Genomic DNA, 19,854 nt, shown 5'->3' on the forward strand with positions numbered 1-19,854 from the left:
TGAATTACACAGAAAAATTTTTGGGAAGGAAAAAAAATCGATTTATTTATTTTTTATCTTTAATTTTTTGTTTAAATCTTAATTACCATTTAATTAAAAGGAAATCTAATTTAAAATTATTTAACCTTTATTATAATTTTTCCTTTTTCACAAAAATTGTAACAATTATTATAATCTATTTAATATTTAATGCTTTAATTCTTTATTATTATTTTAAGACAAGAATACAGAAGATTTCTTCAATATTTTTGTGGATATTGTGTAAGGGATATAAATTATCAAATATTTAATCCTTCTTTTTTTGTTTTTAAAAATTTAATTTGCGTTTCATTAGTACTATTAGTAGTTGATTTTTAGGTTAGTTAATTTAGTAAAATTAGTGAATTAAATTGTTAGTAGAGCAATTTTAATATAATTTTTATTTATAGAGTTTAAAAGTTCATAAGCACTAATATTAAACTAGGCACTATAATTTCTATTCTACAGTTAATAAGCTAGAGCGTATGTTTAAAGATTAATGAGCACTATTATTACTTTGAATTAGGTTAAGCATTAAATTTTCTATTTTTTTTTTTTTTTTGTTGTAATTTTCTACGGTTATTTCTACTATATTTTAATTTCTACAGCTGATCAGCGCAATTGATTTGTCTTAAGATCTTTTATTTTTATATAATTGCAGTAATTTGTAAAAAAAACTCTCTCTTTTCTCCCTACAGATGGGGATACTTGTTTACGAGAGTAGGATCCTTATAATTTTATATCAATAATTTTTATTCAAAATCTTTGTACTTTTATTTTCTTTAACTTTCTTTATGTTTGCAATAACAAGTTTCTTTGTAATTATTTATTTAGCTTGTATGATATTTAAGTGAAAATTTTTCGAAATACAGGTCTCCTTTTCTCCTTTTATTTAAGGATACTTGTTGACGTTAACTCTGTATTTATTTATTATTTTTTTATTATTTATTTTTTTTTTTTTATTTTTTATAGACTGTTTAATTTTTATTTGACTTATGATTTCTTTTTCTCTTTTCAGGTAAGCAACACTTGTATAATAAAAAGGAAAATTGTTAACTTACACCATGAAAACCAGTTGGATTGCCATCTGATTAGGTTCCACCTGCAGTCTTTTGCTACAACGAGTGGGCCGCTGTTAACTGACACTTTGTAGAGTCAGGCTCTAAATACCGCTCACCCAGACTCAAGCGAGCTTTAAGTATTGGTAGTCTTTCACAGTATTTTTTGCCTGCTCCGTGCAGCAACTCCGTTTTATCTATTTTTAGATTACTCCGGGGCACCTTTTCCCACTCTATTGTTGTAGCAAATTCGGCTTTTCGCCTACTTGCTGCGCGTTATGTAGAGGGGAATTCTTCTAGCACTGCCGGAAATTAATTGTATTTACTGTTTATTGAATCTTAAATTTAATTTAATCAAAAAAAAATGTTTTATTATCTTTAATTTATCTCAAGATTTTGTTAATTTTATTTTTTGAACTCTTAAAATTTATCTCTAAAAAAAAAATTTTTTTGAACTTAAAGTTTCCTTTATTTATTTCAATACTTCACAAGTTTTTATTATCTTTTTTTTTTTTTCTTTTATTTTTTGTTCCAATACTTCACAAGTTTTTACTTTTTATTACTTCTGTTTTTGTATTATTTTTTTCCAGGTTTTTCTATATTTTTTTATCTTTTATTTTTTTCAGTGCTATTCATTCACAACTCTCATAACTTGGGTGGTCCCTGCTCGGGCGCCAGATAACTCCTACCCTTTGGAGTTAGAAAGTTTTATTCAAAAAAAAACAATCTTAATAAAAAAACCGTTATTTTATTTTAATAAAATTTTTAATAAAAAACTCTTTATTTTATTTTTACGTGTTTTTTATTCTAAGTTCAGAATAGTAATAATTTAATAAAATACAATTTTATAAAAAGCGTTTTTATTCTACCTGCATAACACGCGCTTCATTCATGATGTTGAAATATGCTGATGATGCGTTTTCAGTTAGTTGAGTTAATTTCAGCATAAAAAATGTTGCAATAAAGAATGTGAGAAATAAAATGAAATAAATGTTGAATTAGCTAAAATTGGACGGCGCGTGTAGCTAATCGTTGAGAAAGAAACTATAGGGTGTTAACTTGTATAAGATCAACATTCATGCGTACACATATAATTATCTCATAAAGCAAAATTTTTATTTTGCTGAGATTGCTCCCTATCAACACTCGCTCGTACACATATAATTATATCACAAAGCAAGGTTTTTATTATGCTTAGTGATCTCCCTGGCTACACTCGTTCGTACACATTATATTTAAATTGTTTCATACATGCAAAATTTTATTTTTGCTTAGTTGGCGCCCACTCACCAAACAAACAAACACATTATTGTAATGTATTACTTTTTCTGTATACTATTGCATTAGTAAACAACAAGAACAAAACAAAAAAAAACACAAATTAAGAATGAGAATAGAAAGAAATTAGAAAAAGAGAATGAGAGCAATATTCTTAAATGATGGAAAGCATAGCTTGATATTGAGATTGTGTATACCAATATTTTGTTTTTGTTTAACAACAACATTTTGAATGAATTTTAAAATTACATGATCGTTATGAATTTCTACTACTATGTTCTGCTTTCGTTTTTGAAAAAACTGTTATCAATCACAGAATTAAATTTTAATTGATAAAATCTACTACTTATATTGAATTGAAAAAATGTTGTTTAATAATCAAGTGAATGTTAAGAATTTTTATGCTGAATTGATGTAGTGTAAGTCATCCAAGAAATAAGAGTAAAATGAAATGGCGCATAATTTGCTTCACACATTTATCTCCAAAATTAAAACAGTTAAGCAAAACGACATTCTGAAAATTTAATGAACAGTATAAAAGCTTGTACCAATGTTCATAAAAAGCTTAGTTTTTAAGTCATAAATTTAAGAACGAAACTTTGATTTTCCTTAAATTTTTGAATGCAAGTCGAAACTTTTTTTATACGCTGCTTCATTTCTCAGGCGATTTGTGAAATAAAAAGCTAAATTTTATTCGTAAATTTAAAATTACGAATAAAAATAAAAATAAATTTTTACTTTTTTTCATATTCAAATAAGCTTTGAAAAAGTTCATTTGATATAATTTTCATAGAACCTTTTACAATAAGTTTCACTAGTACGTCAAAAAGTAAATTTTTTGGTTGTTAAAATCAAAAAATCAAGTTTAAATGATTGATATAAATCTGACCATAACTTCATAAAAAAACGTACAGTTAAATAAATTACCTTGTTTTTGAATTTATAAAACAAAAAATTGAAAGTTTAGTTCCAGACTTTAATTCTATAATTCAGCATAATAAGGTTACAAGAAAGTGCTTTATGATGCACAATGTGGAATGGCTATTAAATTTTTTTTCACATTAGTAAAATAGTTGAAACGGTTGAAGGGGGGGGGGGGGCGCACTTTTTAGGAACCGCTTAGGGCGACGAATACATCAGGACCGCGCCTGGGTTTAAGCAACATAAAATGTAAGATGTATTTGTACATTATATTGTTATATTGCATGTATTTGTAATCCTTTCTATGTACATATATACTGGACAATAATAAATAATATCAAGTAAAGTTTTATTCTATTGCTTAACTTATAAATACAAGATATCCATATTATTCAGTTATAACATTATAATAGTAAAATATAAAGCAAATTATGAGAAAACAGTATGGAAAAATCTCATAGAATTTTTTTTTTTCGTATTTATTCAATCCCAGTCATATATGAATATATGTATGATGTTAGTTATTTTAGTCGTGTTTTTTTATACAAAACAAAAAATAAATTGTGGTAAAAATTTATGATCATTTATTGCTAAGATTAAAAATAATATACCATGTGTAAGAGTTGAAATGTATGCGATTGTATAAATAATATATCCTTATAATCAAGGGTTACCAAACGATATAATAGATAGGAAACTATGAAAATTTTTCCAGATTCTTCACCTAATACCAAATATTATACAATTCGCAAATAATGATGGCAAAAATTAAAATACTTTCATTATTTTTGTTATACATTCGATTTGTTCTAACTCTGCTGCTATGCAAGCTCATAAAAATACAGAAGAGATAAAGCGAGCGTTATCTACAAATAGATTTTACTCTTTAAAAGTGTTTACAAATATTATGTTAGTAGTGAGTTCTGCTTCATAAATTTAATTTAGAATTTTTTAACGATAAAGAAAATTTTTTGAGAATTTGCCTATTAAGGTTTTCCGTTTTTAAAGCAACTGTGAAAAGTTGTAACGTATTTTGCAATTTTCTTCGGCATTATTAGCAAAGTCCTTAAAATTTCGAAAAATGTATAAGATTTCAAAATATCCACTTAAAATGATGGATTGAAGCAAGTTGATAACAACGATTCCAATTTTAAGTTTCAAAAATTTTACAAATTTTTACATTTGAAATGTACGTTTTAAAGAGCCAACATATGAAATATGAATTTAAAAGCATGAATAGATGAGGTTCATATGAACAGTGTTCAATAACACTAATATATTTAATCGGTTCGTATTAGACTGCTATAATATAATATTTTCTAGTCACAGTCATGAAATCACAGAAGTGCAACACAATTTTTTTTTCTATAAAAATTGGCAGCCTTATTGATTACGATAAACACATTGATGACAGGGCAGATTGGTAGGGTTGTCTAATTCTATTCTTTACATTTAAGATATCTTTGTTATTTTATTATTATTAAATATTATCGTTATTGGTTTGATATTATTTAGTTGGGTTATGTGGTTATATTTGATTTTTGCTTTTAGAAAGAAGGGCGAATTCTGTTTTGTAATCGATAAAAATCTACTATTTTTTTTTGTTTTTGGGTTTTCTATCTTTTTTTCTCATTTATTTTGTTACATTTTTTTTTCAGTTTTGTTTTACCCACTTTATTATTTTTTCTTGTCTTGTGACTTGCTTTTTGCTGACCTCAACCTTAATTTCTATCAATATTCGAAGTTTATTCCCAGTACATTATTTTCCTTAGCAGTAAATAAAATACATGACTAAAGAAAACTTAAGGGCACAATAAGAATAAAGAAAATAAAACAAAAAGAAAAAGCAAAAAAGAAAACATGTTATTTTTCAACGCCTTAAAATAAAACAAAGTTTTTTTTTTCGAAATCATGCAGAAAAAACTTATGGCCACATACAAAATAAAATATGAAACTTGTGTATAAATATTATGTATGATGTCTATTGGATAAAAAGTTGGTCATAATTTTAATGCCAAAGGTCTTTTTAAAGTAAATATTTTGATAAAGGATGTAAGAGATAAAGAGAATAAATTTTTTTTTTCTAGAATTTTTAAAGAATTATCAACATTTTCATTACCTGACTAATTTATTGGATGTCGGCAATAAAATAAAAGATAGGCAATAGATAGGATAATGTTAAGGAAGTCGGAGAAACCTTATGATTATCGTGATGTCATTATTTTCAAATTATGCTTATGACTTTTTTATACTTATGAATTCTTATACTGAAATTCATGTCATAAATTCAAATTTTTATACCCGTACGAACGTATGTTCGAAGGGTATACTAAATTTGCCTTACCGTTTGTAACGCTAAGAAATAACGGTGTTAGATATAGACTCAAGTGTATGTTTTTGATCAGCGTCAAATTCTGAGTTGATTTAGCTTTGTCTGTCCGTCCGTCCGTCCGTCCGTCCGTCTGTCCGAACGATAACTCAAAAACTAATTGAGCTAAGTTCACCAAATTTTCACAAATGATTTATTGTAGTAAGTGCCAGAACCCTATTTAAATTGGATATGATCGGGGTACCGGTTCCGGTAGCTGCCATACAACTTTAAAATTTATTTGGCTATATCTCAGAAACTATAAAAGCTATGGTATTGAAATTTCACACAAACGAATATATTAGTAGGGCCAATATGCCATATAAAAGTCGTTGAAATAACTTGGCTCCTTCTGGTACCTGCCATACAACTTCAAAAGTTATTTGACTATATTTCAGAAACTATTAAAGCTATGGTATTGAAATTTCACACAAACGAATATATTAGTAGGGCCAATGTGTCTCATAAAAGTCGTTGAAATTACTTGGCTATTTCTGGTACCTGCCATCCAACTTCAAAAGTTATTTGACTATATCTCAAAAACTATAAAACCTGTGATATTGAGATTTCACACAAGTGAATATAATAGTAGGGCCGATGTGCTTGATAAAATTCGCTAAAATTTCTTGGCTCTTTCTGGTAGCTGCCATACAACATCAATAGTAGTTTGGCACAACCAGTATTTTGAATAACACATAGTACTTAAATTAATATGGTAATACGGCAACTTAAAGTCATAGTCTGCCAGATAGTTAGTTATGGCACATTAGTTATTCGCACATAGGATAACAAATTCGTACGGGTATCACAGAGTTGACAAGGTCAACTCTATTTTTTTTCTCGTTTTTATTTGTATTAGCAATTCGTTTTTTGGCCCAATTTTGGATCTACGGTATTACAGTTGATTTTACGTTTATAATTTATATAATTTTAAATCAACTTTTAATAAAAAATATTGAGTAGTAATTAATGCACTATAAAAACAACTCATGTGTGTGGGAGACTGGCTGAAATTCTCGTTGACTCATTGATTTTTCTTACATTCAAAGCACATTATACGCTAGTACTACATTCTTTGTGACTAAAGTTTAGGAAAAAATAAGTGTATGTACTGTTCGGGCTTTAATTTAAAGATGAACTAATTGAATGAGTACGGGAAGAAAGATTCGCTTTAAAATAATAATTTAATATTATGGCAACTAAGCAAACTATGTGCAACTAAAGTAATTGAAATGCAGATGCTCTGGGAATTTAAAAAATTTTAAAAATACTTTTTTTTTTTTTAAAATAAGTCTTAAATTTTTAATTAATTTTATTCTTAAAATTTACGTAACACTTTTGAATAAAAAACAGTTGCATCATTATCTTGACCCGATGTTTTTGAAGGAGTACCAGAATCATCATCACTCGATATTTTTAATTTAATCATTCGTTTTAAAGTTTCACGATTTCTTGGCTCAGTATATTCTAGTGTTTTAACTGGACTTTCTACTGGCTTTGCAGTTGTTATATAAATTGGTAGATTATTATTTAAATTTATAAATCCAGAGCTGTCGTATGGTACAGTTTTACTTAATGAATTTGTATTAATATTCTGATGTAGCATTGGAATTGGAATATTATTAAAGTTTTGACTTCGATTTAGAATACGTGGTCGCTGCTGATTATGATTTGTTTGCCATGACACAGATGATATTGCTGTCGGAATAATATTTACATTTGTATTTAATATGTTTCTGTCTTTGACATTTTGTGTATTAACTGAATCATAAAACTGTAACTGTGGTATTATAGTTGTTGGTGTTGTAGTTGTTGTAGTCGTGGTTGTCAAAATAGACTTGGAAATGGTTGCATTAGTTTTCTTATTTTTCTTTTTTTTTGATTTTCCATCACTGTTTCGCTTTTTGTTTTTATTAGATTTTGGCTTCAAGGGATTATTCTCATCGTTTCCTGCTATATACATACATTCTTCTTGTGTAGCACCATGTGAATCCTTACAGTAATAGCATGTCAATCCTTCTTTATTTATTTTCCTAGTGCATTGTGACCAATCACGACTCTTGAATATATCAATATCTTTATCGTAAGTTTCACTTGATGCTGTCACTGGAAATGATTCACTTGCTCTAAACGACAAATCATCATTATTTTCATCAAATTGATAATTTCGTAAAGGTGTTGTTGTACGTCTATCTTGATATCCGTGATAATATGGATAGGATGGTTGAAAACCACTAGTTAATGAATGGTTTTCATTATTTGATTTTGAATTTTTACTTTTGTTTTTAGGTTTTTTAGATTTTTGTTTTGTTTTGGATGGTTTCTTTTTGCTTGAATGTGTTGAGAAATCATCATCATTAACAGGATCAGAATTGTATTTACTAAAAAAAATTAAAACAAGTAGTTTAGAAAAGATTTTTCTAAAATAAAATTAAAAATTGAAGTTACCTATTTGATTTTTTGGGTTTATTATTCTTTTTGGCTTTTTTCTTCTTTGGTTTTACCGTATCAGTTTCTTCATCACTATTGTCAGGGTCGTCATTGCTATGATAATTCTTTTCTTTTTTATATGCATAGCGTTTAGGAGTTGGAGATGAAGAATATGAACATGTTTCAGATTTATCATGAGTTTTAGGATTCTTACAAACTTGACATTCCTGATTATCTTTATACACTGTTTTGCAGAATTCTGGATTTTCATCAGTTTCCTGTGATAGTTTTTTTACATTTTTATAATCTTCATCTTCATAACTGCCACTGTCTGGATCATCATCAGATTGCTCCTCATTATTATCATCTTCATTGTCATCATCATCTTCATCATAATATTCATTTGCATGTGGGTTACCTGCAGAACTTTTATTTTTAGGGGCATCATTTTCCGTTTCGCCATCTTCAGCTTCTTCCTCATAATCTTCATCTTCTTCAACTTCACCATTGTCATCGTTTTGTTCATTATTATCGTGTTGCTTTTTGGACTTTTGTTTTTTATTGTCATCTGATAATGCATTTGCTTCTTCAATACCAAAATGTTCTCGTACAAAATCACGATATGATTTTGCAAAGTCATAATCACTATCAGTATTCTCTTTATCAGTTTTCTTACTACGTTTTTCTCTTGCTAAACGATGTGAAACGTCTGTTGGAGAAACATAGTGAAATGATTCTGGGTCAACTGTTTCGGTCCCTTTTGGATCAATAGTTTTCACTGTTACATTTTCATTTTGAGTTTCATCAGTAGTTTCTTCATCATCATCGTCATCATCATCACCATCATCATTTTGTTCATTTTTATCATCACCATCATCATTTTGTTCATTTTTGTCTTCACCATCATCATCATTTTCATTATCACCTTCATCATTTTCAGTTCGTTCATTTTCCTCATCGTTTTCATCATTGTCATTTTTATAATTTGCATTTTGTTTTTTTCCATTATGATCTGTTGAATCATTTTCATCATTTTCATTATTTTCTGATCCACCACCATCATAAGTTGAATCGAAAGTTGAATGCTCATCATCAAAATCTACATCGTGATCAAACGATGTATGGTGCGGCGTAATATCTAAATGCTTATAAAGTTCAAAATCAATGTCACTTTCAATATCACTTTGTGCCTTTAGTTTCGGAATTGAAGCGCAAAATGACATTAACAAAATTATTGCAATCTAGAAAACACAAAAAGTTTTTTTTTAGTTAAATTTAATTGAACAAGGGATTTTCTTATAAATATCTACATAAACAACTTCACATGGATAATATACAGAAAGTTCTTTACGAACTTCCACTCTTCTTTCCACTCTATTATAACATCTCTTAATTATTGTTATTAAGAGAAATTCTAGTGAATAGTAAAATGCAAACCCCAATGTTATGGTTTAATACTATCTGCTGAGAAGAAAGCATGAGGAAACAAGACTAGCAAACGCAATACTTGCTCTCAATTTATTGTTTACTCTCAATCAAATCAATTAGAAGGAATTGAAAATTCAATTCCAAACGTGATAAAAAGAAGTAAAAAAGGACACTCTTACCAAGCTCTTTATTCACAAAAGAGTAGTAAAAAATTTCATTACAAACTACTTCAACTTGATAATTTAATTTTTATTTATTGCATCTTTTTATTTATGACTTTTCGCAAAATGTGTTCTAATTCACTAAGAATTAAATGAAATTGGTGGAAAATTAGTCCATAAATAATATGAAAGCCTGGAGCTAAAGATTTAGAAGATTTCCACAATTTTATAAACAGAAAATTATTTTAAATATTATGAGAGTTACAAATTATATTTTTATATTAATTAATTTAGTTATCAACTCTGGCTTATTTCTTTAATGAAATTGTGATATTTGTTGGAAAATCCATAATTTAAGAAATTGTTATATAGTACAGTACATATCAAAAATATTTGTACATTATTAATTGAGAGGCAAGCTTGTTAAAGTGCACATCTTTTAGTTGGAACCTTAATTTAATCCTCTTTTAAAAATATTTAGAAATTATCTAAAAATATTTATTTAGATTTGAGTTTATTCACTAATTATATTTAGTTCCCATTATCTAGCAACTACACTTTTAGCATAATAAATAATATACAATTAAAATTTTATTAGATTTTTTGAAATTAAATATTTAATCCCATTTTCACAAATTTAAAACTTTTTTTAATAAAATGGATTTTTTTTTTTTCAAATTAAAGGCAAAAATTTCAATTTAAAATCACTTTAATTTAATAACTATAAATTCACCTTCATTTTGATAACGCCGTAATACAAGAGGGGAAAAAAGAAATCAAAAATTTTCTCTGTGGTTTAACTTCTGCGAATTTCAATGAAACTATGACCTTTTTTCCTAATGTTTTTTCATTTTATAAGTTTTGAAAATTTGAAAAAGATCTGAAGTGTGTCTAATCAAGTGTGATGCTTATTACAAACCTCAAAAACAATGAAAATAGAAATGCAACCATAAGAAAGTTGATGAAAATGAAAAACAATAAAATTGAAAATTTTTGTTGAAAAGAGAACTTAAGTTTACAATAAAGCCAATGTCACACCTAATTAACTATTGTAAAATTTTTCTTCAATTTGATTTTTTCATTTGAATTTTATTCTGTTTTGATTTTATTTTTAATTTTTCCCGCGGTATACCTATGTTTCTTTGAATTCAATTTGAACATTTATTAAATTAAAAAAATGTCGACGTCATTATTTTATTACGAGTAAGTCATGTAAAGAAAACCGAAATATATAGAATCCAGAAATTTACATTGATTAGGTTAAGTATATGAATCAAATGGAAAATTAGTAATTCTGATGATTACTGAATTTCTCATTTCTGATAATAACTGAATAAATGAAAAAATTTTTATTAATAATTTTAAAATACGTAATTCGACTTATTAATTTCTAAAAAATTATTCTGAAGAATTATAAAAAAAAATTTTTTAATATTCAAAATCAAAGTACCCTAAAGTAATATGGATTTAAATCATAGCACCATTGTATTATATTTATGTAATATTTTGAATTGTATTAATTTATTTAAAGCATTAGCAAATCATTTTTAATTATTTATTGCGGGTTTTGCTTGGTAAACTTAGAAAATTTGGCAAAAATTTTGAAAAATTTTACAAGTTTTATAGAGAAAAAATCAAAGAAATTTTAGAGTAAATTGCAGAGACCGTAGAAAAAGTAATAATAATTGACTTTCAATTATTATTAGGTCAATGATCTTATAATTTTCTCACCAATATTATTTATCGTATCTATATAGTATTATAATCTATATTGTATATTAAGACATTACTTATATGGAAATTTTATTGGAATTTTATTAGGATACACAAGGAAAGAAATTCTGAATTCAGGAATTTAATTTAGAAATTTTATAGTTGCTAAGTTATTGACGTTATGAACAACTATGAAAATCAATTCTTTATATACAGATGTGTTTCGCATGTTTTGGTCAATTTCCAGCAAAAAATTGTGTGACTGGTGGGAGATGCAGACATACATGTTTTTGAGCTACAGCCTGTTGAAAAAAAATGTACCAGATTTTTCCTTCATATAAAAATAAACGGATATAAATTCGGAACCACGCAATGTAAAGTTACCATCGGGAACAATCGGGCTATAAATAGATCAAAGTATCATTTTTGAAATTATTATCCATCTTACGGGAAACACCCTGTATATTGTAATTCTTTTATCACTATTTTATTAACATTGTCTCCCATTTGATATGACTATTTTATTATATAAAAAATTAAGCCAAATTTTTCAAAATTTCTTTAATATTCTATGGCTTCAATTACATTACAATTGAAAAATAATGTTGCACATATTGTTTTGGTTTAAATATAATTTTATTTACTAAAATTTGGCCAAATTAATTTTAAACTTTTCTAGTCTTTAATTTTTCAATTTAAACCACAAAAATTTGCTTTAATATCAACCAAATCTGACCTTTAAAGCTAAAAAATTTTTAGCAAATTATTATCTGAATGCTCACAATTTTTTTTCCTTGGTATTTCTCATTGGGCTTAAACGTTCTCAACTTTGATTATAATTACATCTCCCCTAAAAATTAATTTTAATTATAAATAAGGACTTTATTTTTGTATTTATGTAAGCATGTATAAGTCCTTTTCAAGGAATATCTTTAATTTCTTAAAAGAAAAAAAACATTTTGAAATTTTCTTGAAAAAAAAATCTTTGAAATAATATTGAATTTGAAGATATTATTGATCTTTAGGACAATTGAATGTCTTTCATGTTCTATGACTGATAAAAATTTCTTTGACTGGTACTGAAAAAAGTAAAGGTTATTGAATATTAAAATTTATTTTTATTAAAGTAAATTAGAAGAAAATTTGTTTTGAATTAAATAATTTTCCAGGTTTATTAAATTTAAAACAAAAATTTTTATCTGAAAATAGTTAATGGATTATTATTGGAAATTTATGTTGTCGGATATTGTTCCAAGTTGAAGTTATGTTGTCCAAATTACAATATTGTTACCTCTCAACATTTCCAGGAACAACTTAAGCATAAACAATTAAGCGTAGAATATTCTCTAAGTGTTGCTCGAGTCATTGATCTTTTATACCACAATCCAATAAATCATATAAAATATTAAATAGTTGTCCGTAAATTTTAAGGAATCATGTAAATAGTAAATAGAACCAAAGATACGTCAAGCGTTTCTTTATTAGAAACACGAACAAAGTTTAAATTTTTGTCGAATTTTGAAATACATTTAAATTACGATTTAATTTGGTAATATTATGGCAGCTGGTATCGACTTCAGATTCAGTCACTTGTACTTATAGCAAGATCTAATTGTGAGAGAAACTTTGAGGTGAAAATATTTGAGACAATGTAAATTGAAGATTTTTCTTTTGTTTTAAAGCTCCTTTTAAAAACTCTAAAATCTTAAATTATCAGAAGTTGAAAAGAATAATATTTTCCGACTGCTACTGGTAAAATTTTCTCACAAATTATGTTTTTTTTTTCAAATTACATAAATTATTTCATGTGTAGAAAAATATTAAATTAACACAAACAAATAAACACGATGCTATGCACAAATAAATTTGTTCTAAAAAATTTTTGCTATTCTATGCCAAACGATTTGATTTTATTTAATCAAATTTAGAGGAGTTCTGAACCCACAATATTATTAAAAGCCCTTAAATATCATTCAAAATCCCTTTACAGATTTTGCATTTTCATTATTATTTGTCTTTTTTTTTTGCTAAAATTTCTTTATTTTTTTTTATAACAACTTCTTCAGTTCAAGATGAGAAGAAATTCGAAGGACAATTTTATCTTTTTTAAAAACAAAACGTGCTCGGTTTTTAAACAATTTTTAATTTCTGGAAAACCTCTTTCTTCCCTTTATTCCCTTTTTTTTCGGTTGCTTGTTGGAATTTTTATATGCATTTATATTTTGAAGTCTTCTATGTAATTTTTCTATGTAAAATATTGTGTACAAGAATTGTTTACAAGAATTTACTTTTAAATATTCTAAAGGGAAAACAATTTAACATTGAGTTCTTTATTTTTTTGAACTTGACAAGAAAATAAATGAAAATGTCTTGAGAAAAATAACAAAAACAATAAAAATAGAAAAATTTTTAAAAAATTTGTATGTCTAGTATCGTACAAATACAGTGGAGTTTTTCATATCTACCGTGTGTATACTCTATAGTCTATATAATAGTCATACATACCACGTACTAAATAAGCTCATACAACGTACATAATATAATATGAAAATAAAATTAGAAATTATAAAAAATAAAATTTTTTCAAGCAATTGAAATTGTGACATAGTAAAATTTAAAATCATTTTTCATTTATGGTATTTTGTGTACATGGTAGCTATATAGACGCTTACAAAAAATATAGTCGTACAAAAAAATAGAAATTCAAGGCCTGAAGTTGAAAATTTTATTTTTATGAAATTGAATTTAACGTGTTAATTTTTCGAAAATAAAAAAATCGAGTTGAAAAATTTACATAAATAACCACAACTGTTGATTATTTTGTTAATATAACAGTTCGATATGCAATTTAAATATATATATACATATGTATGTAGGTATATTCTTTCGAGTGTGGGTATAATGTAAATAAATGCTGAAAGGATTATAGAATATTTCGGAATTTTAAGATTGTTATTATGCGATTTAATTAAGAAAACATTTTGGTTAAGAAGTAAGAATTTCGTTTTTTTAACAATGACTTTATAAGTATATATTTAGGCGTATATAAATTTTGAAATTCTTTACATTAACACTCTTCTATCAGGACAACATTATATTCGAAACTTTGGATTCGCGAAAGTAATTAATTTCCCTATTTCCTTATTCATGTAGATTCTTCACTATTGTCTTACATATGGGGAAGAAACCATAATAAGTCAAATAATTTTAACCAAACATGGCCGTCGGCACGTTAGATTTTTCACAATATCTAGGCTTGTATTCTAATCTGTAGGCTTGGCATTGTTCAATCTAGGCTTGGAATTGTTCAATCTAGGCTTGTCATTCCGCTATATTGGAATAGGACACAATAAGATGTGTGGAAGACACAATTTTTCGTTTAATAAAATGTTTTCAATGAAAAATATAGAAAAATATTCTAGTTTAAGAGTTTCTTCCACAAAGTAGTCAAATAAAGTTTTCTTGTAATTTATAACATCATAAATTTCAACATGATTTTTCTTTAAATATGCGATCCTATATTAGTGTAGCTATAGAGTTGACATTACTTCTATATGGAGCATTTATAAGCATCTCTTCTTCTTTTTGTTTCTCAATTCTAAAGTAATCTAATTAACTTTAACATATTCATGAACATTGCTAAATTTATCCTTAATAAATATTGTCGTAACGAATTAAAAAATTTGTTTAATATGATGATCCCTTATTTTAAAACTTTTCTTTTAATGTTTTCTTGCATTATATCAAACTCTTAGCATTGTTTATCGAATTCATGTTATGTCAGGCATATGATTAATAGAGTAAGAGTAAAAAAATTAAAATTGTTCTTGTTTTATCTGTTAAATAATGAATAAAATAAACAGATAAATTGTCTAGACAATTGTTTAGGCCCAATGTAAGATTTTTAACAGATTACGAATACAAAAAATGAAAAAAAAGTTCAAGGATACCTTAAAAAGTAAAAGACAATCTACCATCCACTCGAATGATTACATAAATTTTATAGATAGAAGCGAAATGTTGATTTGCCTTTATTACCCATGGTGATTACTGCTCTTCTTATTTTTTTATACACGTACATATATTTTTTCTTTCACAATTTTTATTATAACATTATTTACAATTGAAAGTTTTCTTAAAGATAAATCCAACTTATCAACACAAATATTATTATAAGAAAATGAGAGCAGGGAATAGGAACATAAAATTTTCTTTTCCAAATAAAGAGAAAAAATAATCGAAAATTTAAAAAAAAAAATACGTATTTGTGATTAGATGGAAGATATGATTTATTGTCAATGTAAAATGTAATCGCCTCGCAAAGAATATTATATACGTAGATTTAGAAAATTTCTACATCATCATACAATAACGTATGTACCCGTATATTACCCATAATATTGTAGATATAAAGAAAAGTTAAAGTTTTTAAATCCTGAACTTTTAAGATGAAGTTCAGTGACAGTACAGAAAAGCTCATATGTATACTGTCTAGGAATTCTATAAGTCCTGCAAAATTCAATAATTACGCTAGTCAGTCAAAGGGAATAAATAAGAATTACGCTCATTTGTATGAAGTTATGGGTATAATAAATTCGAGTAAACAATGATAATTTATCTAAGTCAGAAAAAATTAATGCACTACAGAACGAAATACCCGCAAGATGAAAAATTAATTCACTTCAAATTAGAATTTTATATAAAAGATGGTTTTTGTCTCGTTATATCAGAGCAAGTATCAATCTACTAGTAACTACTTTTAAATTATAGTAATTTAAAAAAAAAAATCGAACTCAAAGTTCTTTAAGGTATATTAAACCATTGCTTAAAGTCATCATAAATAACTTTGAAAGAAGGAGAGAGGGGACCAGAGTGCTTGCTGCTCTAATAAAACAAACTTAAGATTAAATTTGATTTGAAAAATTAATTTTGCCCCAGAAATTCAAGTTGTTTCTTCAATGGCTTAATGATTAAATATTTCACCTCAATTTATCGGAAAAAATTTTTCTAACAAATTTAATTTGAATCTGAAGCGTTTACTTTAGAGAGATACGACTGTGTTAACTCATATACTGTTATTATATTTCTAAATTTTTGAAAAGATTTTTACTTAAAACTGAAAATAAAATTTATTTAAAATATTTATTTAAAAATATTTTTAAAATTTGTAGAAATAAACAAATCTTGGAACCAGCTTTGAAATTTTTGTGTAAAAATTTTCACTCAATTTTAAGTATTTTTTGACTTGCAACAGTCTTCTATAGACAGTGTAATGTGAACGCATTATATTATGATAAAATAAACGATTAATCATAAAAGTTTTTACGATAAAGAAAACTTTTCTATTTGTATGAAGATATTGCGTGTTTGATTATGCTCTTAACAATATATAAAGGACGTAAAAAAAATATATATATTTTTTACTTATTACGAGTATATTGCAAATTTTTAAAAAGCTTGTAATTTTCGCGATATTCATCCCCGAACAACAATGCATGGTTTACTATGAAAAGCAAAATGATATCTCTTTCATAATCTTCTCAATATATTAAAATCTTGCATTTTTACTCTTAAAGAAATTTGGAAATATTTTATACAGCAGTAAGACTCTGTAGTTTTAACGGTAGTTAATAGTAAATTAACAAGATGACTTTTTTAAATATATATTCTTTTTTTGAAAAAAACACTGATAGCTTTGTTGATGATCTTTTTGATTATTTTTAAACCTGAAAAATCTCCATTGCTGCATTCAGTTGAAAGTTGAACATGTAAGCTTTCAAGTTAAAAACCTAACAATTTGTTGCGTTCCATATAAAATAGATTTAAAAACTCAGATTCATTCCAATGTACACCATTAGGGTTAACACGGCAAAATGATTAATTTAATATGATTTCAAGAAGGTATTCTAAAATTTACTGAAATATCCTGTTCATTTTTTTAATGATAATACTTGTATATTTTACTTTATTATTTGAATGGTATTTTTACGAATTTGTTCTTCTTTTATGAACTGCCTAAAGCAAGGAGATAGAGAAAATTCCATGAATAAAAATTTTATACTGAAAATCAGTAAAATTTGCTTCCATTTACACATTGAGTTGAAAATCTAAAACTCCAGTGGGTTATAAAATGCTATCCAAATTATCATTTCTGGAGGGACACTTAAAATGCTTGGATCATTGGTAAAATTTTCTGCAATACAGAATTATACGCACGAGGCTTTTGTTTTTTGTTCAGATATTTGGCGTATAAATATCCTAGTGGCAATTGAATTGTAAATCTTATATTTACCACTCAACAGTTCCGGATAACAATAATTTCTTTACATTTGGATATCACAGAAACGTGTATTTTCGTTAAAATCTCTGCAATCTAAATTTGTAATAATTGTTATAACAATACTATTCAACTCTTTTTCTATTGCAGTGCATTCGTAACAATACCACACATCTACGTACATAAAATATTCAAGGGAAAATCAAATAGTTTATATTTTTTTTTGTAAACCATTATAAATTAACTTTAATTAATAAATTAACCATTTATATACTTTTATCGACTTTATGTAAATATAAATATGCAATATACCTATAAGTTTTAACAAATATACATTTTATATTATTTACAATATTCTGTCATTTATTATGTAATTCAATTTTAAAATCTTAAGAATTTTGTTTTGCTTCAATATAATAGAAAAATATATTATGTGTATGTGTATGTACATTGAGTTCAAATTAAATAAATATTTTAATAATTAAGTTACATTTAATTGAAAAATATTGTATATTTATTATTTTAGTATGTAAATTATTGTGACATAATAATATTAATGTGTATATTTTTGTGCAAAGAAAAAAAACAAATTACATTGTTAAGCTTTTAATTGTATTTAATATTTAATTAATTTTAATGTCAATTTCATATATACAATCTAATATACACAATAGTTCATATTATATGTACACTAATGTGTGTACTTTTATAAAATATTTTTAAATCATATACTGAAATATTTACATAATACTAACTCAGTCACATAATACTCGTATTGTTGTTTATTGCTTTCAATTTAGAATTATTGTGTACCATATTGTAATTATATTTAAAATCAATAAAAACTTTTACTTTAATTTAAATGTATGTGTACCTACTTATTATATGTATGTGTGTATAAAGGAATAATCAATGATTTAAAATGAATTTTTAAAGAACTGAAAAACTTTTCTAATTTTTTTCATTTAAGTATTTTCTTTTACATATGCAAAATTGAAGTCCTCTTTGACTAATTTGCAAATATCAAAATAAAATCAATTTCCTTTATAATTACATATTTTAACTTTTCAATTTTCTTAAGGTACTCGTATACATAAATCATAAATAAAACATATTTGATTTGATTTTATTTTATTATATATTAAGTGATTCTCTTTTAAAAATTCAATTTAATATCCAAATACAAGTTCTATATAATATGGAATACTACTATTCAATATAGAATGTAATAAATTTATATAGAGTGTCCCACAAAATAAAATTCTCATTGAACTCTCAATTTAATAGATTCAAATTAACACTTACCTAAATATGGATCATTAAATTAGATATGGACGTTGATCTTCCCTTATTATTCTATTCTGGTTTTGACGTTGCTATTGGTTTAATTCAATTCAATAGTGAACCAAACGTATAAAAAATAGGTAATATGCAGTTAATAAGATTTCCATATTAAATAATTTATATAATTTTAAATTTTAAAGAATTAACCGAGAAAATGTACATAATCTGATAAAAAATTTGAGTGGGTAAAAACTTTTTTAAAAATAATTAAACTACGTTTAATGAACCATAACGTGGGGTAAATGGAACGTTAAGAAAAATATTTTGGTTCCTTACGAAACCTTGAAAATTAATATAGATCACATGTTTATACAATGAATTCTTTGTTCGACATACTCTCACAATTCAGTCAAAGTTTTTAAATGAAAGTGCATTAATTTATAATTCTATGGCCATAGTATTTACAAAAAATATACTACAAACACATATTTAAGTTTATGGAGAATTTCAAGTCAAATCTAGTTCGTTTTTATTTCAACAGTCAGCTCATTAGCTCATTTCACTTAGTTATTTCTTAATTTCACTCAGGTGTCAATACTTTTTTTTAAAGCAGAAGAGAACTAACAGCCATAAAATTTTCAACTTTTTTGGTTCCCATAAATATTTTTATTCTCAGCATTTGACACACCATCAAATGAGACACTTAGTCTTTTATTTCATTGAGATTGTTCAGTTTATGTAAAATAATTTTATATGACTAAAATTATTTAGTTATTTGAATTGTTAGGTATTGTTTTATAACTATTTATTTTGGCTCTTATATTTTTTATTTGATTTAATTATTGACACATTAACAATTCTTTTGTATTTAAGAAAATAAAAATTTACCGATTCAAATGATAATGTTAAAAGTATACT

The 19,854-nt window shown here is 25.7% G+C and overlaps 1 protein-coding gene across 1 annotated transcript; it reads right to left on the reverse strand.

Annotated features, from left to right (window-relative positions):
- Window positions 1-906: 906 nt before the first annotated feature.
- Window positions 907-10,401, reverse strand: LOC129618869 (uncharacterized protein DDB_G0290685-like). Its single transcript, XM_055533894.1, has 6 exons — window positions 10,396-10,401; window positions 8,975-9,314; window positions 8,168-8,887; window positions 8,006-8,024; window positions 6,973-7,919; window positions 907-935 (listed from the first exon to the last, which is right to left on the reverse strand). Exons 1-6 carry the CDS (start codon window positions 10,399-10,401, stop codon window positions 907-909), a joined length of 2,061 nt encoding a protein of 686 aa, XP_055389869.1.
- Window positions 10,402-19,854: the final 9,453 nt, after the last annotated feature.

The sequence above is a fragment of the Condylostylus longicornis genome, unplaced genomic scaffold (genome assembly GCF_029603195.1).
Source record: "Condylostylus longicornis isolate FDR11 unplaced genomic scaffold, ASM2960319v2 ptg000010l, whole genome shotgun sequence".
Classification (NCBI taxonomy): Eukaryota; Metazoa; Arthropoda; class Insecta; order Diptera; family Dolichopodidae; genus Condylostylus; species Condylostylus longicornis.